At 42.8% G+C, this 26,272-nt stretch overlaps 1 protein-coding gene and 1 long non-coding RNA gene across 2 annotated transcripts; one reads left to right on the forward strand and one right to left on the reverse strand.

The window, feature by feature from the left end:
* The first annotated feature begins 878 nt into the window (after positions 1–878).
* On the forward strand, positions 879–15,846 carry LOC131107556 (uncharacterized). Its single transcript, XR_009120272.1, has 4 exons — positions 879–1,026; positions 1,597–1,716; positions 15,545–15,636; positions 15,701–15,846. It is a non-coding gene; the product is annotated as an uncharacterized LOC131107556 (long non-coding RNA).
* Positions 15,847–17,645: 1,799 nt separating this feature from the next.
* LOC131107555 (homeobox protein OTX2-like) lies at positions 17,646–22,494 on the reverse strand. The gene is made up of 4 exons (XM_058057694.1): positions 22,432–22,494; positions 19,149–19,259; positions 18,932–19,083; positions 17,646–18,854 (listed from the first exon to the last, which is right to left on the reverse strand). Exons 2-4 carry the CDS (start codon positions 19,243–19,245, stop codon positions 18,201–18,203), a joined length of 903 nt encoding a protein of 300 aa, XP_057913677.1. The 5' UTR covers positions 19,246–19,259; positions 22,432–22,494; the 3' UTR covers positions 17,646–18,200.
* Positions 22,495–26,272: the final 3,778 nt, after the last annotated feature.

Raw genomic sequence — 26,272 nt, forward strand, 5'->3', positions numbered from 1 at the left:
TATGTTTAAAAACAAAGTTGTATTGTTCCTAACATAGCCATGATGTATTCCTCATTAATATGGAAATATGTTTTCAAATGTGCACCTTTTTTTTTTAACATTCAGCTATACCTTCAATCTCTTGAAATAGTGATGTGCGGATTGATACTGAAATATCGATACCAGATCTTCAGCTTCGAAAGTCAATTCTCTAGTGAAAATGTTCATACTTTCGATACTTTGAGACATTTGAGATCATGTTTGTCTGTTCAAACGATGACCGTTGTGTAGAATTAAGCAGTTATTTTAATGCTTTTATTTTACTTAGTTTGATTTTTATCGTTTAAATAATTTTTACATTATTATTATTATTACATTATTTAATTTTACATTATTTTTGTCCTGTTTGGCTCTATTGTAAATCATCAATATATTCAAGGTGTAAAATAAATGACCGAAATTGATAATTCATTCTTTTGAATTAATAATACAATTTAACAGACACGTTAGATGAATTTGAACAGAGTAGTCATTTTATTCAGTATCAGATCTGATTCAGATCAGTATCTGATCGGAAAGGAAATCGCACTATGTTGAAAAGCTGTCATTCGGGTGTTTAGGCGATAGGAAGCACTAACGTTCACCTGTTAGGTAGCTAGCCCAGGAAAGAAGACGTACGTATTTTTTAAATGGCGTTTTTATTGTTGTGATATGACTTATTGTAATTGCTGTATACGTGTCTTGAATGTATCACTCTTTTTTATTGTTTCAAAAAACAAAAACGAAAAAGAAAAACTCGACTTTATGTAAGGTCATCCAGCGTACCCAAAATCCTTTGCGACTGCGCGGGAAGAAACCCCGGAAGTAAGTCAATATCTCAAGAGTGACTGGGACCGATTTTGTGAAATGTAAACAAAACACCTGTGGAAATATTTTGTGTCTGTGTTTTTAAAATGGGACAAATTTTTCCTATGGATATTTTCTGTTGTTTAGCGAAGTAGCTGGCTAACGGCTAGCTGTCAAGATATGCCTACAAATATTATTCAGGTATTACCAATTTATATCACATTGTGGTAGCAGTCACAACCAGGCTGCACATACAAGCGTTGTTCAAGTCGACTTAATTTGCTTACTGCCGGTGGAATTTATAAAGAAAAGGTTTTTTATTTTTAGTCAGGATGGGTGAGTATGTGCACTGAAGATGGAGGCAGGATTTCAAGAATAGCTCATCTATTCTCAGCGGAGGGATTTGCGCCTTTTGATCCTGGCTAATTAATGTGAAACCCTCAATGGGAATAGTGTGTGTTTGTGTGAGACCGTCAAGGGGACTCGACTTGTACTTGCACACAGGAAACTTTAATTAAGCTGGGACAGACTATTAATTAACTTTGAAGACTTCTTTTTTTTCTCCTTTACCTCGCTAAACATTCCACTACGTCAAAGGGCTGCAAAAAGTGTTCATTGAGCCACATCGTTTACAAATCCAATTAAAGCTACAGCGTCGGGGGCTATGCTCTTTATTCTTTTTTTATGGCTTGACTTGCAGACATGTAATAAGGCCATTGCAGCGTGTGCTAATATATCTATGGATTTTATAATGCTGTCTTATGCTTTTAGGGAGGCGATGTGGCAGACTATCTTGTGTCGTCCTGTTCGAGGGGGGACGGCCCACCCCGGAAGTGACTGGATGACCCCCTGCTTCATATAAAGTACATATATGTCTGCAGCAGCATTCAGGTGAGGCCATGCTAATCATATGCATCGGTTTTTGTCTGTTAGTCTGGTCTTTAGTTGCATTTTCCACAAGCTACTGTATGTCACTGTGTTGTACTGTCGCCTGTCATATTTTTAATGAATAGGTCAACCTAACCCAAGTAATACATGTTTTAATCCCTATATGAGATATAAAAATGACACATACATGAAATGAGATATATAAACACACTCCTGAAAAATAAAATCAAACACAAAACAGTCGTGTTCTCTCTATGAATTGCATGGAAAAAAATCAGCATAGAAATACATGCATGGGGAATGACTTAATTTAATTAATTCATCTATACATTTACAGAAAAAAATAATAAAACGCAGGAAGCCTCATCCAGCTGTGTCCAAGGTGCGACTCATAACCTCTTTTTTTTTTTTTTTTTTTTAATTGGCCTGCACACTTTGGAGAAGTGCCCCCCCCCCCCCCAAAAAAAAACACCAACAACAATGGGGGTGTAGTGTTTTCCTTTTACAAATGAAAAAAAATCCATTGACTTTTCCATATGCGGCCCCCCGCTGGGCAGGTTTGGGCACCCCTACTTTAAAGTCCTCTCCAGCCAATATCTTTTAGTTTCTTTGAAAATAAATAAATAAATAAATACAAATGCAGTTTAAATTCCAAATGTTTACTTAATTAAAATGTCTGTTATGGTTGTGAAATATCAACGTGGGACTTTGATGCGTTTGTTTGTGTACAAATGAAATGTGAAAAGTCCCATAACTCAAAAAAATGTAGTTTTTGCAATTTTTTTTTTGCATGAAAATACTATGATATCCCTAAGCAGAAGAGAACGATACCAGGATGTGATGTAATTGTAGTTGACACAAATGACACTGGTACTTCGAGATACAACATTCATTTGTTATGCAGGGGCTTTCGTATCTTATTATGATTATTTTTATTATGAGACAAGATTTAGCCTATAAATGGCATCATCCCTTCCAGCCCAACAGTCAAGCCAAATATGAATACTGTTCTTAAATGACAACGTCATCATTGACATATACACAAATGTTCAAAACAATAAGAAAATAGGCGGAGGAGTACATAGTTTAGACTGCATAAATCATACATACATTTACCTAACTTTTACTTATATGTTTATACTTGAAAAAAATTGCTTGACTGTGTCAGGACCCATGGTTATTTTCCCTCCAAATTCACAGCAGGAAAATGAAAGGCCATGACGTTGCATTGCTGAGCACTCTGGGAGGTAACGGAGATAACCAATGGGAGGGCGCAACAAAGCCTTCACGTGATGCTACCAAATGAATTCTGTGAGGACTGTACTTTTCGGAGCGCCACTTTGTATTTTGATGTCTTCCAGGCCCATTCCGTATTTAGAATGTTTCATATAATGACGTTTTTTTTTAGGTTTTACTGTAAATTATAAACACATGAGAAAAATGCAGAAGATGCGGTGTGGTATACATTGTTGTAGTCTACCGTCATGCACTTTTGCATATTGCTGGTCTTTTGCTTGTTTTTTCCCAAAGCGAGCTCTTCTTCCTCTGCTTCCCACTTGTCAGCTTCCTCATTTTCCTCTCAGTGTGACCAATGACAGGCCTGGGGAGGCAGCGCTATTAATCCCTGTAAATGACAGCTAATGAAGTTGCTATTTCCCCGTGGATGCTGTTTGGGGAGGGTGGGGGGAAAAGGGGGGCTGATGCAAGTCTTCGCCGCTACCCATCCAGGCTTTGAAAATAAGTCAGAATTGTGCGGGGGGGTGGGTTCATTCTTCTCTATGGCCGTCGTTTTGAAAACATTTCTCATTACACCTTATCGCTGGGCCAGAGAGTGTGTATGTAGGGGTGGAGTGGTGATGACAGGGGGGGGTTCTGCAAAGCAAATTAAAGCGGCGAATAAGAGGCGGCAAGCCAACCATGCAGGGACGACATCAAAGCTCTCTTTTAAAATGGAGCGATCTCATGCAAAAGATCCCACTCCATAGAGATGAAGCTCACACTTCCATGGAACATCCAACACACAGCAATGTCACACACTGACACGGCCCTGTCTTTGGGGGGCGGGTCTACCTCTCACACAGCAACGTCACACGACACGACCCTGTCTTTAGGGGGCGGGTTTACCTCTATCAGTAGGAAGCGCTTGATAACAAAAATGGGGGCTGTTCCTCTGCAGTTTCTGCAATCAGAAGCATGCGCTCAGACAAGAAGGAGGCAATGAGAGGCCTTGATTGTGAGCCCCCGTTCCAAAAAGCCAGCAAGGCTCCATGTCCATCACGTCAGCTGCATATGAAGAACATTGTTATTATTCTTCTTAGGAACATTGTTACACCCTGGCGTAGTGACACCTGGCCACACCACAGCGGCTAGCTACTAGCGACTAGCTACTAGCCTCAGCACACGCGTGACCTCTGGCATTTCCAAGCTTTTAAAAAAAACAAAAACAAACATCTTATTTGTTAGCTTGTTTTCTCTCATGCGACAAGTGTGAGCGTTTGTGTGTGTGTGTGTGTGTGCTCGTGTTCAATCCCGGGCCGGCTGGATTAGTGACGTCGGCATCAGAGCGCACCCTCGCCGCGCTTCCTGATAAGAGCGCACGCCTGCCGCCGCCACCGCCCGCCCGCCCGCCTGCCGCTCTCTGACGCTCAATTTCAGATAGCGCTAATGGAATCTGTCCCGCACGATTGTAATGCAAGCCAGACTCATTCTCCACGGGGCTTGGAGCTGTCAGCTTGGCAGGGCCGCACGCGCAGGGGTGTGTTTTGGAGGGGGGGTCATGGCAGGAGAGGATGATGAAGGGTGTGTGTGTGTGTGTGTGTGTGTGTGTGTGTTATGATATGCTGTTGTGTAACTTCCTCCACATGAGCCATCATGAGGAGACGTGCACCTTGTGTTGAGGTAGAACCGTGTGGAGTTGTTGTTTGGGCAATACTAGACATTAGTTTACCGTCCAATAGCAATCATCCATCATTCATTTCTCAAACACCATGACGCTGTGAGGCAGCGGTAATCAAACCGTGACATTGTGAACTGTAATAGGGGTATAAATGTGACTATAGGGGTGCTAGTCCATGTCCAGGGGGCTCTAATCATGTTAAAACCCAGATTTAGAAGGTGGTTTTCTATCTCTTATATTTCTTCATTCATTCATTTTCTACCGTTAGTCTCACGAGGGTCGCGGGGGTGCTGGAGCCTATCCCAGCTGTCTTCAGGCGAGAGGCGGGGTACACCCTGGACTGGTCCAGCCAATCACAGGGCACATATAGACAAACAGCCATTCCCACCCACATTCATACCTATGGACAACATTGGATGTTTTATGGAGATTCCAACCGAGGTCTGTGTGGCCTACCTGCTAACCACTGGTCCACCGTGCGCTGCATGTATAATAATATCACAAGGTTATGGTCATATTCATACACATCAGCAGCCAATAAGGTGCCACCTCTGCTCTGTACAAACAGCAGGGGGCGGTGTTGCCTGGTGAAGCTGCTGACCACCTGTCCCCTTCTCTTTGTATCTTGTCCTCATCCTTGCCCTGTTCTTCCTCAATGCTGAGGTTTACTGCTCTTTCAAATCTTTAGTAAGTAAAAACATAGTTAGATATGGCAAAAATGAAGTGGAATGTAGCAGAATTGACTGGAATGAATTAGAATACATTTGCAGGAATTGAGAAATGTATTCAAAATGTACCACCTTTTGGTGAAATATCATTTTCTACATTTCTGTTCCCCCCCAAAATATAAAATATATTCTAATGTGAAGTATTTTTAATGAAATACATTTTTTTGTGTAAAATTTTTAAAACGTGTTAAAAGTTAGTACCCATTTCAGGCCTCTTGATTGAGCGTGGCACAAACGGAACGGGAGTGTTCAGTCCGCTGCATCCACATCAAAGCGCTTTGGTCCAATCCTTTCACATTGAGGCCAGCTCAGCGGAGGAAGCGGAGGAAATACCAATTTGGCGGCGCTGTGGGGATTACAGCGGTGGAGGGCGGGCATCTTTTAATCTGGGACAGATTGTTGCATTTGTCTGCACTTAAAAATGGCCGCCACTCCCTACTCCTACCCTGTCAGTCAAAAAAGGAGCTGATTAGACTCCTAAATAAAATAAATAAACTGCAGCCTAAATCTCTCAGCAAGCAGGGTTTTATACAGCTAGACCCCCCAGCCCCCATTACTGCTACACGACCCCCCGGGAAGAGTTTAGTGTCAGCAGAACCTTCTTGTGCACGGGTGGAGGAGGGAATGTGATCAGGAATTGGTGTTTTATTTATGGCTGGAGCTTAAAAAGTCCAATACAATCATCGTCTGTTACAGAGTCAAACTATCCCATCATATCTTTATTCGCACTTTTAACTGCCATCAAGTGTACTGTCCTAATAAATACTAAATACTGTCATTCCTTTGAATTTCACGCTTCCTGCCATCACCCTTGTAAAGAAATATATCAATGAATAAATCATGCTGTTGAGCATTCCAAGTAATATAGTTTAGTTAGTTTACTACTCATTTAGTAGTATTCCATAGTATTCCGCACTGGTCACTAGGTGTCACTATGTGCCAGTAATGTTACTGTAATCTTGGGTGAGACACAAGCACCAGACCCGGCTTTTATTGCAGCTTTGAATGATCTGGCCAATCCCTAACACAGGCTACTGTGGCCAAGATAAAAACTCAACTTTCAACCTCCGACGTCACTTCCTGTCCGCCCTCTGGACTGGAGCACATTTACAGCAACACACAAGCACGAGCCTTACTGCCTCTGATTATCTCTACTATATTGGGTAATAGGCATATAAAGGTGACTATAGGGGTGTTATTTCATGTCTAGAAGGCTCTAATCTTGTTAAAAAGTGTATTTAGAAAGTTTTAATCAGGTTTTATATACCTAGTAGGTCTTATTTTTCCTGATTATGTTTACTATATTGGGTAATTGGAGTGTAAAGGTGATGATAGGGGTGTTATTTCATGTCTAGAGGGCTCTAGTCATGTTAAATACCGTATTTAGAAGGTTGTAAACTGATTTTATATGTATAGTAAGTCTTATTTTCCCCGATTATGTCTACTATATTGGGTAATTGGAGTGTAAAGGTGATGATAGGGGTGCTATTTCATGTCTAGTGGGCTCTAATCATGTTAAATACTGTATTTATAAGATTGTAAACTGATTTTATATGTATAGTAAGTCTTATTTTCCCCGATGATGTCTACTATATTGGGTAATTGGAGTGTAAAGGTGATGATGGGGTGTTATGTCATGTCTGGAGGGCTCTAATCATGTTAAATAGCGTATTTAGAAGGTTGTAAACAGGTTTTATATGCCTAGTAGGTTTTATTTTCCCTGATTATGTCTGCTATAATGGGTAATTTGAGTGTAAAGGTGATGATAGGGGTGTTATTTCATGTCTGGAGGGCTCTAATCATGTTAAGAAGCATTTTTAGATGGCCGTAAACAGTTTTTCTATGCTCTAACTACCAAAATATTGCATTTCTAAATCAGGAATCCTATGTCACGGAAATTCAGTCATCACAGTCGGGTCTGGAACTAATTAACCACGATAAACCAAAGCGTCGGGTCTACGTGGACGGGGCGGACTTAAGCTGGTTCCGGCATAGCAGTGAGGGTAGAATGTTTCCCATGAAATCCTTGGTGCTGAACATTAGAAGAGAAGTGCAGAGATCAGCTCTAAGAGGGGGAAAGGCAAATTGTTATCTTTCAGCGAGCGAGAGCAAGAATCAGAGGCTGCAGACTGCGTGATACCGAGGAAGAAAGACAGGCTGATAAAAGAATGAAGCCGTCGGCGGAGGCAGAGAGAAAAGGCCTCTCCAGATTGGCAAAGGGAAGTCAGGGTCTCTCTCTGCTTTGCATTTCATTTACATGGCTGGCCCTATCGACCAATCGGATTGGGAGCCGAGCTCGTGGCTTAGGAAGGCGAATAAAGACTCCAAATGCCTTCACTGCTCTCATCCCGCTCCCTCATAATACCCCGCCTGCCCCTCTTCTCTCCCGTCCCTCCTCGCCGCCATAATACCCTCGCTCGCCACCTTCAACGCTTGCTGGAAAGCAAACCCCGTCCCCTCTGATAGTGGGATGAGTGGGGGGGCTTTGAACTGCCATCCAATGAAAAAAAAAACAATTGTAATAGAAGGAGCCTGTCACTGTGTACAAAAAAGTTTGATTACTGGGAAATTCCAATGGATGTTAACAATAACTCTCCATGGGTCACAATTTGAATGTCGCTGTTATTTACTCTTCTCTCTACTCAAAAGTTCAGACCAAAACTGAAACTCCAACAAATCCAACATTTTTTTACATGCACAATATAATTATAAAATACAAGTACAATTATTTTTTTTCCTATCCTATTAGAAACAAGTGCTTGCCGAAGGTTCCTAGGTCCGTATTGAATATGCTCCAACCAGCATGGGTCGGCTGGTTTGTGGGTGAAGGGCGGATGTGAGTGATATTTTTCTGGTCTTGGAATTTACCCGGTTTTCCATTCATCTGTTGAAACCTGATGCTACTTTGGGTTGGGGAACCCGACTCGCACCCGTTCCCTGTAGCAAAACGGCAGGTTAATCCGTACCATAAGGAGCACAGGTTACATCGCTAGTTTGTTCATCTCGATTTCACAGCTTGTTGTGTGTATTCAGTGCAGTCAAAAGTATACACGTTTTTGCTGTCACTTGAAAAAAAGATGATCACTATGAAACACTTGAGCCCTAAATCAGAACGAAATATGTACTTCTAACGTACATCGACTTCTAACCTTCTCGCCACCTTTTGTCTGTGTATTGACGTTAACACTTGTCATGCCATTTGCGACTAAAATTCCCACGACAACATGCTGACTCAAGTGCTGTATGACACAAAACTAGCATCTAGGGAACATCATTTATGCTAATTCACTGAGAAAGGCATCAATGATTAATGAGAGGGAAGTGGTTGTAATTACATAGCACACACGTTAATCAACGCTGATAACTATCAGGAGGCGTTTTTTCCATTCACGCACACACACACACACACACACACTTGATTTGAATAATGACATGTCGACATATTATCAGAAGCCATAAATGACCTCAGGCGTCTCACGAGGGACATGTAGCCGCTTAGCACGTGTCAACCACAAGCGCAGATCTCAAGGGTCTCATTTTGCGCTCTGCCGTGCATGAAAGAGACGCTATACGGGCAAAAGTGTTGGGACACGTGTCCCTTTTAACAAGATTTTCAGTGAGTCATTGCTACCCTGCTGGCTCCCAGACATCTGCGCGTATAGATGAGTACACATAGAATTAAATAGGAACTTATTATTAGTCCTCCTTTTTCTTTTACTCACACACACACACACACTGTGTTTCATTGCCGTTAATCACCAATAACAATACCTTATTTGTCAGCCAGGAATATTTACAATGGGATGCCCCCCCCCCGACATGAGCCTCAATACCCCCCTCAACCCTCCCCCACACTCCCTCCCCGCCCCACCACCACTGTGTGTCAGTGTGCCACCAATTACTGAGCACAACTTGAATGAGGTCACAACGGGATGGGGTCATTAGCAAAACAAACCCGGCAACCCCATGGGTGCTTGGGGGGGGGGGGGGGGCATTTACTGTAGTAGTGGAAGATCTATCATATGTCTGTCATCTATCATGGGGGCATCAAGATGAGGCTAGAATTCCACTTGTGTTAGTTTGATGGCAAGCAGAGTTTGACAGAAAGTACACTTAGGAATCTGTAGATGTTTGTGGAGGGGCGGAGAGTGGCTGCCTTTACATTTTGGTGGGAATTTGGTTAAAGCAGCATGGATTTTTCAGGAGTTCAGGATGCACGGCAGTTGCTCTGTGAGTCGGGTGACAAGGTGCGCCGGCAGAGTGCATGCAGTAGAGTATGGCACAGTGTATGTAAGCAATGTATCATCAGCAAACCTAATATTTTTTTACATATATAGGCTATTCTTACTGTTTTTGTTATATTGCAAAGACAAGATGGCTTCAGAGCCAAATAAATGAATTGATGTGATTTTATAGTATTGGGACAAGTATGTTTGTTGAACATATTTTTTATGATCGACAAATTACGGGTGGGGCTGCACAGTGGTGAGTGGTTAGCATGCTGACCACACAGTCCGGAGATGGGAAGACCTGGATTGGAATCTCTGCTCTGTGTGGAGTTTGCATGTTTTCCCCGGGTACTCTGGCCTCCTCCCACATTCCAAAAACATGTTAGCTTCATTGGCCACTCCAAATTGTAAAAAAAAAAAAAAAGTATGAATGTGAGTGTGAATGGTTGTTTGTCTATATGTGCCCTGTGATTGGCTGGCCACCAGTCCAGGGTGTACCCCGCCTCTCCCCCAAACCTAGCTGGGATAAGCTCCAGCAAAAAAAAAAAAAAACAGTGACCCAAGTGAAGATAAGCCGTATAGATGGATGGAAATTATGGGCAAATGGAGATTAAATTATTGCATTAATTGCATTAATTATTGCAATAATCTGAAAAGTTAAAAAAAAGTGTGTATAAATATATATATATATCTTTATACAATATAAATATAATATAATATATATATAATAGTGGCCCTGCCTTTCTTGGTATCAGGTCAAAAGCAACATTTGCAGTATCGCCCATGCAACTGAAAAAGAGCAGAAAGAAGCAGAACGTATTGGCCACTCCACCTCAGCCATTCACTAAGAAGAGAAAAGCATCATTATTTGGAAGTGGGCTGAAACACGGAAGATGCTCAAAGTGATTAGCGGCGGCGAGGCCTATCCACTGCGTCTGTGTGTGTGTGTGTGTGTGAATGAACGTGTGTGTGCACACGGGTCTACGGGGGCATATATTTGTGTTTGTGTATCTCCATTGTGACGTGTGTAATCCGCATGCTCTCTAATCCCAGAGCAGGTGGCCGGGCGTGTGGCGGCTGCGGGGGTGCGGCCGGGGCACACGCCTCCCGCTCCCTGGAAAACGCTTGATGGATCCATGTAAAAACACGACGCAACCTCCTTTTAGCTGCGGGGGGGGGCGGGGATCCCATTGCGACACACACCTGTCCTCGTCGTCACACACGCGGCCACCAGCCCACGGTACAGTGTGATGGTCTCCTCGGGGGGAGCACGTGGCAGCATCACCCACCGTCCCCCCTCCCCTCACGCATCCGCAAACAGACACGCTGGCCTCCGGGAGCTCGCGGCTGCTCCTAACAGGTGGGCGGGGCGGGGAGCGAGGGCATCTGTCGGTGAACTGCTCTACTGTACCACGACTCCATCTGCCCCCGCGAGACGGACTTAACGAGCGGGCCGGCTCGCCGTTGATAATATTTCCAACACCCCCCGTCCCCCAAAACCAGCTCGGCTTGAATTGTGACGAATTGTTTCCTCATGTTCTCTTCACTGTACCGAGGCCAGAAGAGGCCCCTTGACCCCTGACCTCAGCATTGTAAGTCAGCACAGGGTGGCTTGGGCAGTTGAGGTCGCCGCACGTCTGCCTTTGACCTTGACAGGGCGAGCAAAGTGTGGCCCACGGGTTCTTTTTTTATGGGCCTGCAATTTCTTGTAAAAACATAATGAAACTTCAACATAAAAGCTTAACGTGAGAAGAACGGTGAAATGTTAATAGTGGCGTGACATATAGTGGCGTGACATATAGTGGCGTGACATATAGTGGCGTGACATATAGTGGCGTGACATATAGTGGCGTGACATATAGTGGCGTGACATATAGTGGCGTGACATATAGTGGCGTGACATACAGTGGCGTGACATACAGTGGCGTGACATACAGTGGCGTGACATACAGTGGCGTGACATACAGTGGCGTGACATAGTGGCGTGACATATAGTGGCGTGACATATAGTGGCGTGACATACAGTAGCGTGACATATAGTGGCGTGACATATAGTGGCGTGACATATAGTGGCGTGACATATAGTGGCGTAAATGTGACAACGTTTCTCATTCAGAAAAAAATGTTCTTGTGATAATCAATAAGTCAATGAAGTCATCAGATGACAAATGTCCATGAAGTGATCATACTTCCACTCGCCACGTACATGCCTGTCTGTTTTCCTCGACTCTTGCCTCTACACTTTGCTTTCAGCCTCACAGAACAACGGCCAAAAGATATTTTATCTCTGCGGGGGGATAGGCGGGGCCGCTAGCATACACACGCAGAAAAAGAGTGGAGCTCTGTGAGGAGCAATGCAAGGTAACGTAGCAGAAGTTAGCAGGGAAAAGGACAAAGTCAACACAACAGCCCAAAATGAGGTGCCTTCACAGGAAGCCGTTGCAAAAGTTTGTTTTTTTCCGACTTTTTCCTGATTTCGGAATCACCACAGCGGATCTTTTTATCCACATACTTTTTGGCTTGAGCACTTTATATTCCGGATGCCCTTCCTGACTAATACCAATGATGCTTACTAGTGGAGATTCGAATCCAGGGCGTTTGCTCCCAAGTCCAGAATGCTAACCACTAAAAGCCGTTGTTAAGTTAAAGAAATGCTGCTCTTTAATACACCTGAAAAGACAGCATTTCAAGAAATGCTGCAAACATTTCAAAGACTGTACAAATTGCCTGTGAGAAAATTACATGTAGCTTTAGAGAGTGAAATAGGACATATTAAAGTTATTAGATTATTATATTATCATAACATTATTTGGTCTCCAAATATGTCGACAATATCGTTTGGCTTCGATTTGTGGGACATTTGAAAACATGTCTGCATCGTTTTGGGACTGAGTTAAATTTAAAAAAAAGTGTGTTGATTGTACCTTTCTCCAAATTCGCATTGTCACCTCCTTCTGGTGGACCCAATCTCCTGCATGGTCGCGCCTCCTGAGTTAATAGTCACCAGGAATCATGATATATGTACACTACTTGCATGTGTCTGTGAAAAAAGACTCAACATACGCAATATTTTAATCTTCTGTAGTCTTTCCTGTACGGTATACTGTATGTTTATCACACCCTTCTAAGTCAAATATGTCACTTTGTCATCTTATTTAGTGCTTTATTTAGTTTGAAGCATTATGCATCATTTGTGTGCCTTCGGGTGAGGATAAGCGGTATAGAAAATGGATGGATGCTCGCGGTTATGTTCTGAATAAATGACTAAATTGTGCTTTGGACATGTAATTATGTGTATTAGTGTTTCAAAAGATGACACTACTGATTAAAAAAAAAAAAACAAGAGCATTTGCTTGGCTTAGCTAAGCCGCCACTTAGCAAACATCTGTTTGGCTGCCGAGCTTATGGATGTGACTTTGTGGCCATTAAATTCATGTCATCTCTATTTTGCTCTTTTATAAGGAGATTTTGGTTAGTCCCCCGCTAATGGTCACTTTTCACAAGGACCGAAGTGCTTTGTTGGCTGAGAGTCCGCCAGTCATGTAATCCCGCCAGAAGGCACCATTAACTTTGTATAAAGCACTAATTCACTAATGGCATTTGTTTACATTTTACATATGCCGGATGTTCTTGCACCCTTTAATCATCTTAATGTGTTAATCAGTGCACAAGTGCTGAATATTCTCGTAGCGTCGCTGTGTGAAGTTACGTGTGCACGCTTGCTGATGACCGAATGAGATTAAAGAACAGATTAAGCTTTAAAGAAGACTCAATTGCTTTTATTGCTAATCTGGTTCACAATCAACCACTTTATTCATGTCGGAGTCAATAAAGTCTGCACCATTTTGTCTCTTGAGAGTCATTCATCGGAAGGAAGCTAATTAAGCACTGGAATAAGCGGCGCTAAACAATCCAAACAAAAGTGTATCCATGGTGACGCAATGTCGTAGCAGAGGCGGGACTGCAAGTGATAGCAGAAGGTCAGTTTGGCCTTTCTTTGCTTTGTTGATCTGTGACTTCTATTTCCTGGAATGAAGTCAAGGTCATATTGAGGAGCGTGCGTCTGGTTAGCGGCCCATTAGAAACAATGTAATAGAACTGTTCGGACCAGGAGACAAAAAGATGACTCGTATTTGATTGTGGTGGGGGTCTTTTTCGGAGTCAAAGATCTTTTGATGGTGGGGGGTCTTTCTCCAAGTCAAAGGTCTTGTGTGATATCTCGTGGTTAGTGTGATATCTCTCTGTTATATAAATACCATACATGTGCAGTGCCTGCCTGGAGCAGCGAGGAAAATGTTCCATTCCTAATTGTGTTAGGGGAAAAATGGATGTAACATAAAAAAAATGCAATCGTGCTCCTATTCCGAACTTTCTGACTTCCGACTTTTATGTCGTTTATGACTTTTATCTCAGAACATTACTACTTGATGCTTGTAGCATTTCCACTTGACATGTGTTCATTTGCTACATTTCATTTTATTCCGATTTTATTATGCCTGCTTGAACAAATTTAGGATTGAACAGTTTCTGCAAAAAATAAAGTGACAGAATGAAGAGAATATAGTTCAAATATTATTCAAGGAATATCTAAATAAGGAGCACTACCGCAACACACATACCCAACATGGCCGACATGCTGAAACCTTACGCTTTCATGTGCTGTGTAAATCCTGACATTGGACTCAGATTTTCTGATAATAAAGTGATAGAATTACAAAAATACAAAAACCGCCATCACACCACTATTCCCACTTCATTTTTGTAACAATTCCACTTTTTTGTCACAATTTCACGACAACAGGACTAAATGTCCAGTCCTGCCAAAACACGCCTCACAAATATGGCCGACATGCCAAAACCACAACACTACAATGTATTTTGAGTTTCCACAAGGCATGCTGGGTATTTTAGCAGCAACTACAATATGCCGAACTGCAATACGGTGAGATACACAAACAGCAGCGCCTGTACTAATGCAAGATAAATAGCAATGGCAAGATGGCTTATGCTGTGGTTGGCGGAGGAAGGGAAATATGATTGTACTGTATTATGATGATATGATGATTATGATACAACCAACGTACAGTCGCTTCATGACAGTGAAAGGCAGCACTCTGTGCATCCCATAGATTATCCTGTAATCCTCCAAGTCATCTGTGAGAATCGCCCACAGCTGACATTGGCGTGGCGGAGCGGGACAAGGAGTGGCGAGCGGGTCCCTCAACGGCCCCGTCTGCCAGCAGCACACAAACGCCATTGTCTGCCTGCTTTCAATGGGATTCCACGGGCGCGGTGGTGGTGTTGTTGTTGTTGTTGGGCCGTGCGGGTGAATAATATATGCACCGCCGTGCTGATATGTGATAGACATTGCCTCTCTGGGAATGTAGGACACATGCTTATGCATAACAATGGCCTACACTGGTGTTCTCACCAACAAAATTGCTGAGAATGTTTTTTTTCCGACGCTAGATTGCCTGCATCCCGCTCGTTGACAGTTGCTCTCTTTGCCCCGGTCTACTTTCACTCATGTCTTTGTGTTTGGAACAAAACAAAGTCACACGTCTGCCCGTGCACAGCTGATATCTATTTTCACCCCCCCACCACCCACCCCATGGGCTTGTTCAAGTGCTTTTAAGCAGGAATTGTTTGTTTGAAACGTTTCTTCTTGTTGCACTAATTGACATTTCAATAGGTCGTCCTATGGCACGGCTTCATACACCCTGTACACAATATGGCTCCAGCCAACGTGACGATCTGCCTCTTCCTGCAGACAAATACATAGTTTCAAATCAAATCAACTTTATTTGTATAGCACTTTTCCTGCAAAGACATGCAACACAAAGTGCTTTACAGAATTAAAACAATTTCCACAATTAAAAGGAAAAAAAAAAAGTTTGACCTGCAACTGATCACAGCGATGGATGATTGATGGAAACAAACCACCACCACACGTGTGCTTAAGTAGCGTCTTCTTTTAGGTCCACACAAGAGTCAGGCCGGTGGTTGTCCCACCTCGTCATCCAGAATGAAGTGATACCAAACCTCATCCCAGCCACCCATGCAATGCAATGTAAATTGTTGTAATGTAAAAGTATTACAATATAAAAGTATTATAACACCTCACACTTTCACAGCTTGAGAAAACATACAGCCATCTTCTTCCATGGAGATTACCATAATAAAAGGTAATATTATTTCTTATTTATTTAGAAAATCATTAAGACAACATTTATGTTTTTATGTTTTTTGTTATTTTATGTGAATAATGCCATAAAAATACAGCAATGATGTTTTTTAAGTTCCAACTTAAGCAGAATGCAGTCCAAAGAAGTAGCAATAGTGCAATAAAATTCATTTTGTAGAGGAAAAAAAGGTTTTCTTTTAGCTTTTTTACCTTCATAATGTTGTAGCATGTTTAATAATCATTTGGGATCATTCAGGAGATCACAGTAGAAAGAATGGTCAAATATCGGTTGTCGTTTTATCCGAAATTTGTGACAAGATTTATGTTTTTGTTATTTTACCTGAATCATTTGAAATACAATGTATTTTTTTAATTGTGGCTTTACAAGAAAAAAATCATTTTACTTTCATAATGTGGTAGTAGTAGGACAGGTTGTGGTTTTTTGATAATATGTGAGACACATAAATATAAAACAATATTGACAGTGTTGGAAAAGGTCTAATTTTCTATGAAATATTTTATTGATATTATGATATCTGTGTGAAGGTATTCTTGTTTAAAGTCTCAGTACTTTTTGACCTTTACCAACACTATATGGCTTTTATTTTGCAATCTTCAGAATTTTTCTCCCCTCATAACATCACACCTTTTTTCGTAATGCTCCGACTTTTTGTTCTTGCTTGTGTGGCCTTCTGGCATTATATGTCTCATATTCTGTGGGTTTGTGTATTTGAGTAAGAAATATTAATTGATGTAATTGTACTAAGAAGTCCCCTGATGCTGCTTCTTTTTTTTTTTTTTTTAAGAAAGCCTGCATGCCGCCGCGGGGGGCGCATCCTGCATGGAATTCCCTCTTGGTGGACAAGCGGGCCCACTTGGGAAAGCTCTGCCTATATATAGTGTGTGTATATACGTATATATATATATATATATATATATATATATATATATATATATATATATATATATATATATATATATATATATATATATATATATATATATATATATATATATATATACATATATATATACACCAACCAAAAAGAAGCTTCCTTGGTACTTTATTGTTTAACATCCTCAAAAGCGAGGAGGGGATTAATGGAGCGCGTCTGGCGGGCCCATATGGCCTCTCTGGTGCTGCTTGTGCTTAATTAAAACCCAATGGTTACTGGGGGGCGAGGGGGAGGGGGTGGCCAAGTCCTGCACCCTACAGCAGGACCACTGTCGTGACTTTGTGCTCTCTACTGACACTGTTTCGATCACAACTTGTTGCAGTTTGGACCCGTGCATCACCAAGAGGCGCTCCTACGTCCTTCTGCAGGTTTTTCACCTCTTGACTTTTTTAGTGGTTCTATCTTCTTATTCTTCAGCTTCTGTTAACGTCAACATTAACGTTGACGTCTTGGTCAGGTCCACATAACCTTTCAAGTCTGTTAATACAAACACTGCAGTGTCATTGGCCGCTAATTGGGGGTCAAAGGGACAACAAGGTCTCCTCACGTCCTAATTAGAGCGATAGCAGCAGCCTCTCCTCCACTTTTAATCCGCGCACGGGTCCGGGCCAATCACCTCCACAATACCAGCATGCAGATGGAACTAATCTTATCAATTACTGCAGAATCTCTTAGGAATTCATCTGCGATCAGATTTATTGATAAGAGTTGAGAGGTTGTGTGAGTGTCCCCCTAAAATACATAAGTGTGTGTGTGTGTGTGTGTGTGTGCCCCCCCAGCAGCAAAGCTCATTCCAGTCAATGGGACTGGAGCGGCCTTCCATAAAAAGAAATATGGGATCATCCTCCTTGTAAACTTTAGATGTGGTGTGCCTAATGTTTAGAGTGATACGCAGTAAGTCATGGACATTTTTGAAGCAGACATGCAAAGACTCTTGATGATTCTTTATTATTATCATTATTATGATGAAGTGTGTCCTTTTTCATACAGCTTGCTTGATTTTACCTGCATAGTCCCTTGGCAACTGTATAATGTAGAACTGTAGAATAATTTAGCACAGACAGGGAAAGGATATCGGTAAATAAAAAAACACAGCTGTGTGTGTACAAAAAATGATAAGAAAAATGTAAAATAACATAAAAAAGACATTAAAAGGGACAGCAAAAATAGGGGGAAGTGATTGTCTTTTATAACTAGTCTTAGACATATTTCTCATAAATTAAAAGTAGTGCATCCATGTCAGAGGTCACACACACATTCATGTGCCAGCTTTATTCCCCAAAAAGACGAGAAAATCAAACTTGACCCCCCCAAAAAAGCTCCTGCTCTTTGTCTCTTTTTTTCTTGCATCTTCCATGTCCTTGACCAAAATTGGAGTGCGAATGCTCAAAAAAGTGGGGGGCGACCAGTCCTGCTCTGCTCACCCGAGGTAGAAGAGAGTCTCAGGCCGCCGAGGCCCGCTCCTCCGCGGCCTGGCTGCGGGGAGACGAAGCGTCACAACACCTGGAACTTCCACGCCGCCTGGTCTTTGTAATCCAAACAGTCCGCGTTGAAGTTGAGCTTCCACGAGGACGCCGACTGCTCCTTATAGTCCAGGCAGTCCGCCGTGCCTCCGTAACCGAGCCCTGCTGCGCCGTACGCGGACGAGGAGAGCGATGACGCCGGGCTCAAGTGGCTGCTCACGCCGCCTCCACCTCCACCGCCGCCGCCGCCCATCGGACTCATTGCGGAACTCGCCGCGGACAACTGGTGGTGGTGGGCGTGCATCGGCGACAAGTAGGAGCCGCAGTCCATGCCGGTGAAGTAGGACGAGGAGTAGCCCTGGTTGTAGCCCGACGCCTGGCTGTAGGTCATGGGGTAGGAGCGCTGCATGCAGGAGGAAGCCGAGGACGTGGACATCGGATCCGATAGAGGCGAGATGGAGGCCGGGCTCCAGATGGACACCGGCGCCGCGCTGCTGCTAACAGCCGGGAGAGAGGTGCTGCAGGGCGGCGTGAACTGGCCACTGGCAGCGCTGTCCGAGCTGGCCTCCCGCACCGGGGAGGCTTTCTTTTTCACCGGCCTGCTGCTCACCGGCTTGCTCTGCACGCCGCTTTGGGTCTGCTGGGCCTGCTGACGATGTTTGGCTCTTCTGTTTTTGAACCATACCTGCAGGAAAAAAAAATCATTCAAATCTCATCCTGAGCAAATTTCTCAGCTGATATGTTTAGTTTCTGCATCCTCACCTGGACTCTGGATTCAGGCAGGTTGATCTTCAGGGCCACCTCCTCCCTCATGAAGATGTCTGGGTATCTGGTCTTGGTGAACAGGTTCTCAAGAACGTCCAGTTGAGCCCGAGTGAAGGTGGTCCTCTCGCGCCTCTGCTTGCGAGGTGTGGCTAATAAAGAGGCAAGCAAGTGATGAAAACATTGCTTATGAAGAAGAACTGGAAGTGCATCCTACCTTGGTAGCCCACAGAAGGGTGCAGCAGGTCCACTCCAGGCGTGGATAAGCTGAGACCGTTAACCGTGTAGGGGGGTTGCTTCAAGTAGGACATCATGTTTGCAGGGAAAGCTGGGGGGTCAAAACACAACAAGTCTGAAGAAGAAGGATCCCGAGCAGGCCGGATTTTTTGGGGGATGCTGCAGGCCAAGAAGAAGATGATGAAGATGGATGAAGATGGAAGCGGAGAAGTGAGCGTCCCCAATGGGTGGGGAGGCTCTTAAGTCGAGTGGAGGACCCCCCCCCCCCCCCCACCCCACAACCCCGCCCCTCTTGAGCTGTCCTCAGGATGCTCGGGCTGTCTCTTACCCCCCCCCCCCACCCACCCCCTGCTTAACTGCTGATTTAGCCCCGCCCCTTTAAAAACACTCCTCTCCTATAGGACCAAAACCAAAACATGTTGTTACAAATGCACCCCCCCACTTCATTAGCATATATACCCACAGGTTTGTGTCCCGCTAAATGGGCAGCTGATTGGTGGGGGGGTAGGGACAAAGCTCACTGTTGACCGATAAGTCACGCTGATAACAAAAAGTACTTTTCTTGCGGGGAGGGGGGGACAAAAGCTGGCCATGCTGCAAGCTGAGCCGCCCATGCAGATACAATGGAGACCCCCCCCTTCCCCGCACCACCACCACCACCCCTCCCATTTCTATATTTGGCGCCTTTTGTTTGTTTGCATTAAAGCCTTACATTCAAATGTGACCCAATTAAAATACCAAGGACAACTTTTGGGGGGCCGATAATGAAGAAGCTTGCTAATTCTGACATCTTATTGACACTCCTTAAGGCAGCTAAATACCCCCCCCCCCACCACACACACACACTTTATCCTCATCCTCCTCTTCATCTCCTAATGAATTGCTCCCGGTAATTAGATTTGGAAGGTGAGACGATGGTAAAGTGTTGATTAGAGGGGAGGGGGGGGGACGTCATTCGATCTAAACAAACAAGGAGATTGACGTGAACATCGAAGCAAAACATTTAATTTACAACACAGATGATTCTTAATTACCCGACAGCCTCATTGGGGGAACAATGTCTGCAGAAATATAAATAACCCTTGCAAACTCATGTAACAAGACTAAAGCCCCCGAACCTCCGACCAAGGAACCGATCCATGTGCTCTGTGTTCAGTGGCCTCTTTAACAGGCTTGCATTCGGATTCGTTTGCATCACTTATTCGTTTTAAATGCGGATCCACCCAAGTGGTAAACATGCAGCAAAGGCTGCAAAAATACTCTTTCCTTTACACTGTTTTGTAAAAGGGCAATTCTACTCAATTGTACCCCCCCCATTCTAACTCGCAGCAGGCCTTTGGGCACATTTAGCTGAATATGCCACCAAAATTACTCATTTGTTCCTTTTGCATGGTTGCTATTTTCACTACACACATTTTAATGTGTTGACTATTTTTCTTTCATTGTATTATTATTATTTTTTTTTTATTATTATTATTATTCACTTGTGATCTACAGCCAAATGATGAATTGAGATGTGCACTTTTTGCAACGAAAACTCATTATTATGATGCTTATTATTATTAATATATTTATTATTAATATTATTATGGTTATTTCCCCCCAAAATATTCTTATTTGAATGCTGTGTGCATCTCTAGTGTGTGATATACACGTAGAGTGGATGGTCTTTAATAAAATGTAGTAAGTTGTGAGCATCAGACCTTACCACTTTTTGCAACGAAAACTCATTATTATGATGATGATTATTATTAATATTATTATGATTATTTCCCCCAAAAATATTCTTATTTGAATGCTGTGTGCATCTCTAGTGTATGATATACACGTAGAGTGGATGGTCTTTCATAAAATGTAGTAAGTTGTGAGCATCAGACCTTACCACTTTTTGCAACGAAAACTCATTATTATGATTATTATTAATATTATTATTATTATTCCCCCCCCCCCAAAAAATATTCTTATTTGATGCTGTGGGCATCTCTAGTGTATGATATACACGTAGAGTGGATGGTCTTTAATAAAATGTAGTAAGTTGTAAGCATCAGACCTTACCTCATTGTTATTAAATATTACAATTAATACACCACTATCACACGTACAACGGAAAATATTAAATGCCTCGTCTTTCTTTTTTTTTTAATAACAATATTCCTCCTTCTTTTTCTTAGTTTTCATTTCCTTCTGTTTTTATGGGGCCAATAACGGACGCTCCAATACGCAATCTGTCACCCCCAGACCCCCCAGCCACCGGTTGCTCCACATCCGTTCAATAATACCCCCCCCCCTCCTCCAGTCATTAATTATTATTGGCTAGCAAGGATGGTGATGATGATGATTTTTGGGTAATCCGGGTGGCACGCGCTGGCCTGATTACAGGACGCCAGCCCCCAGTCGCCATTCAGGCCTCCTCATTTTCTGCGTCACCAAAATAAGACAAAGAGTGGCATTGTGTTTATCAGACCAGCTGACTGCCAGACAGCAGCCCCCCCACACCACCCCCCACCCCAACCAAAGCAGCCAAAATACGCACTATAACAGCCCTGCAACTTCCTCTTACCTGCACCCATTTTCATCCTTTATTGCATTGTTTCACTTTTGCACTAATTTACCACTTTGCCAATTTATTGTCAATAAATGATAAAATTGATGATGATTTTTAATGTCCTTCTATTTTATCCCTGGGAAATAATTTTTAAAAATGTAGTTTGTATGTTTCACTCAATACAATAAATTACATGACGTTGGGGTTCTCCAAAGTGTGGCCTGCAGCTCTATTTTTATTGGTTTGACTGACAGGGCCCCCAAAAAGTAAAGAAAAACAGTAAAATAAAAAAAATGATTTTTTGTTTAATGTTTTTTGTTAAAAAAAAAAATCCAAGTAAAGTACCCTGAACTGATTTTATTCCAAGAAATATAAGCTGATATCTTGAATTGAATGATTCCAATATGTACTACTAATACACATCTTATCATCTTATCATTCAATGCCCCCCCCCCCACCCCCCTTCCCATCCTGAAGTGATTGGAAGTATGTCAACTTGCCGGCGCTCCATTAACTGCCTCAATGCCTTTTCGCTCGCAGGGGCGTCAGATAGCGCTGGAAAGTTTCCTTCACACAAAAACACAAACACGCCTCCACAATTACTACCTCCCCGGGGGGGGGGGACTCCTGCTCCCTCCCACCGTCCACACCCCTGACAAAAAACATTGCCATAACAGCAGAAGTTATAAAAAAGGTAGAATATCGGCTTGTGACTTACTTGCTTGTGGAGGCCTCTGCTGTGCTGCATGCAGCTCGTTTTCATGAGCGGCTCCTCCCGGTAAGCTTGTTGGATGCGGATGGTACTTGGGGATGCTCGGTATTTATACTGAAAGAGAAAGAGAGAGAGGGAGGAAAGGAGACGAGGAGGCATATTTAGGAGCCAATAGAAATGAGAGGCCTCGGTGGTTGTTTAGCGTGATGCGTTCAAATGCTTTTTAAAAAAAGTGCACCTGAACAATATGAAACATGCATGAAACAGAACAATGAAAAATACATGCATACATACATGTATGCACACATGCATGCATACATGCATGCATACATACATGTATGTATGCATGCATGTATGTATGGTAATGGTAACATGCATGCATCAGATTACAATTGAGTGCATCACATAATCAGTTCAGAGTAATATGTATATATGCATGTATGCATGTATGTATGTATGCATGCATGTATGTATGTACGTACGTATGGATACATGTATGTATGTATGTATGTACGTACGTACGTATGTATGTATGTATGTATGTATGTATGTATGTACGTATGTATGTATATGTATGTATGTACATACGTATGTATGTACGTACGTATGTACATATGTATGTACGTATGTATGTACATACATATGTATGTACATACATATGTAGTATGTACATACGTAAGTATGTATGGTGGCTGCATGCAAGACAAACGTCCAAACGTTTTCCATCAAAGGCTGCATACAATGCGACTTTCATTCTTTTTGTTATATTCTAATGTTCTTCTGGCCTATAAAAACTCAGTTGAGGGCCACAAACAGCCCCTGGGCCGGACTTTGGTCACCCCTGCCTTAAATGGATTAGTTGACATAGCCCAGTTATTATTGGAGGCAAAATCAAGGCCTGCATTTCATCTTTGTTAGGCAAGCATTACATGACACGGAATAAAGTGTAGATGTTTGATGACAAATCATCAGTTCTGCCCACTTACGTCATGCATAGCGTGGATTTCTCATGTAGCATATAGTTTTCATTCGGCTCGTCACTTTACTTTTCTCTTCATAGTCTAAGTGATACACATGCACGAGTCCTTGGAATAAAGACATTGGTGCTTTATTCATCCCCAGAGAAATGCACATTGACAATAATGCACCCCACCAAGCAGGCAGCCGTTCTGGGCTAATGAAAGTATGTCTAAACGTCTCCTGGTCCCTCAGCCGTCGTCTTAGCGCCCGCACAGTCCTTTCATCTTCAGCTGAGGGTGATGTGTTATATATAATTCATGGGGAAATATCTCACAGCACCCCGGGGAGCGTTTGAAGCTAAACGGCAGGCTTGTTTGTCCAAGAAGAGAAGAAAAGGTGAATGGCTTGCTAACGTTTCTCTTTACGGGGCGAGAAAGGATGAGATAGGATGCCTGCTAGCTGCCGGTCCATTAGTTACACGAAAATGATCCGGCTCACGTAGCATTGCAGGGGAGCCTAATCAAGTGGCCAGCAAGTGCGTGTTAATCTGGTCCATTCTCAAGGTCAAATCAATGACATGGGCGCTGGGTCCGCCCCCATCTGTTCCACACGGAGAATGGCACACGAGGCCTGATGGCTTGTGAAGGCTTGTGCCATCTGCACCGGAGACGTCACATTGATGGATTTATTGACGGGCGTCGGGGGGCCCAGGTCGTATTGATAACGTCCAAAAGGAAGCGTCCTGTGTTGTTGGGCAGCGTCTGGGACAGCAGGTGTTTGCCTTAAGTGTAGCTGTACGTCATCCGGCCTGCTGAATCAGCTATTTTAACACCATGTTCATGCATAGGTCTTCCTTGTGAAGGGTACATAGCATGTAGTTCTGGAAAAGGAAGGACTTCTGCAATAACATTCAATGTAGTGTACAGTAAACCTCGGATATATCGGATTCAATTGTTCCCACTGGTTTTGTCCGATATAAGCGAAATCCGTTATATGCGTATACCGGAAAATGTCCGTTTTACGCATATATCGGATTTACATCCGGTATATGCGTAAATCGGATTTTATCCGTTATAAAAAGGCACTTCCTTGACTATGTTTCCAATGTACCTGGACGCGCAGGCAATGCTGCAAACGCTGCAAATGACGTCGTATAGCGGCCTGTCACGATTCGGTGAATCGGAGCGCCACGATGCGGCCATCCGATATATGCGAGGGAAATTTAATGGAAATGCATTGGAACGGGACTGGAGATTTTGTCCGAAATAGGCGAAATCCGTTATAAAAAATCCGATATATGCAATGAATTTTTATTGGAAATGCATTGCAGAAAAATCGGTTCTTTTTTATCTGTCCGTTGTGGGCGAATTTCCGATATATCCGAGTCCGATATATCCGAGGTTTACTGTACATGAGTCATTGTTTATTTTCATTTTATTTCTAGTTCTTAATCATTTAGCAAATGCTTTTGAGGATGAATATTGTAAAAAAAAATATTTGATGTTGTTATACTGTAATAATAGTACCAAGGTGTGGTAGGCTTCCATACTGTACATACGTACATGGAGTGTGGGAATTCATGGAATTCTTAGTCTGCATGATGCTAGTATGATAATTTTAAATTTTATTTAGTTTTCTTTGGTGTTTTTCCAAACATGTATTGCTGTCAAATGATGAATATTTCAATCAGATCAATCAGTTTCCCTCATGATGATGCTGGCAGATAAGATGACTATCGCTAAGGATTGCTGAAGTTAAGCTAGCACACAAGTTTTCAGTTACTTTTGCACCTGTAACACTTTTGCACTCTTTGCATCCACCCCCGCTCAGCATATACGTATATATATACAGTAAACCTCGGATATATCGGAAATTCGCTCACAACGGACAGATAAAAAAGAACCGATTTTTCTGTAATGCATTTCCAATAAAAATTCATTGCATAAATCGGATTTTTTATAACGGATTTCGCCTATTTCGGACAAAATCTCCAGTCCCGTTCCAATGCATTTCCATTAAATTTCCCTCGCATATATCGGATGGCCGCATCGTGGCGCTCCGATTCGCCGAATCGTGACAGGCCGCTATACGACGTCATTTGCAGCGTTTGCAGCGTTGCCTGCGCGTCCAGGTACATTGGAAACATAGTCAAGGAAGTGCCTTTTTATAACGGATAAAATTCGATTTACGCATATACCGGATATAAATACGATATATGTGTAAAACGGACATTTTCCGGTATACGCATATAACGGATTTCGCTTATATCGGACAAAACCAGTGGGAACAATTGAATCCGATATATCCGAGGTTTACTGTATATATATATATATATATACCCCCCCACCCCTTTTGCAGTTTGCCAATGGGAGGTTTGCATGTCTTGTCCCTGCTGGTACCTCGTTAACCTCCCCCTAGTCTAGCCTATAATGTTAGCCCAACTGAGGAGGCCGAATACCTGGGTACCGGTCAGCAGGGACCAGCCACAGGGAGCCCGGGACATCCCGCTGGGCTTGGGGAGGAGGCGAGGCGGGCTAAAGAAAAACACAACCTGGTAAACAGCCCACCTACTGTCAGCCAGCATCTGGGCCACAGCACACGGGCATCCATTCACATTCTGATGACGGCAAATAGTGAGACACACACACACACACACACACATACATTGTAATGTATGCTAGCCTGTCTTTAGCAACAATAAGCAGAGCATGCCAGTTGGGATGGTAAGGAGCAAGAATAAGAAAGACAGGAAAGAGGGTGACAAGTGTAAAGTTAATCCATTTTGATTCGACGGTCTCGGCTGCTGTTGTGACACTAAAAACTGTTTCGTTCTTTTCTCTTCAAATTTGCTCTCTCTCTGTTTATTTCCTCTCGCTAGTTTTTTTCT

The sequence above is a fragment of the Doryrhamphus excisus genome, chromosome 19 (assembly GCF_030265055.1).
Source record: "Doryrhamphus excisus isolate RoL2022-K1 chromosome 19, RoL_Dexc_1.0, whole genome shotgun sequence".
In the NCBI taxonomy this organism is placed as follows: Eukaryota; Metazoa; Chordata; class Actinopteri; order Syngnathiformes; family Syngnathidae; genus Doryrhamphus; species Doryrhamphus excisus.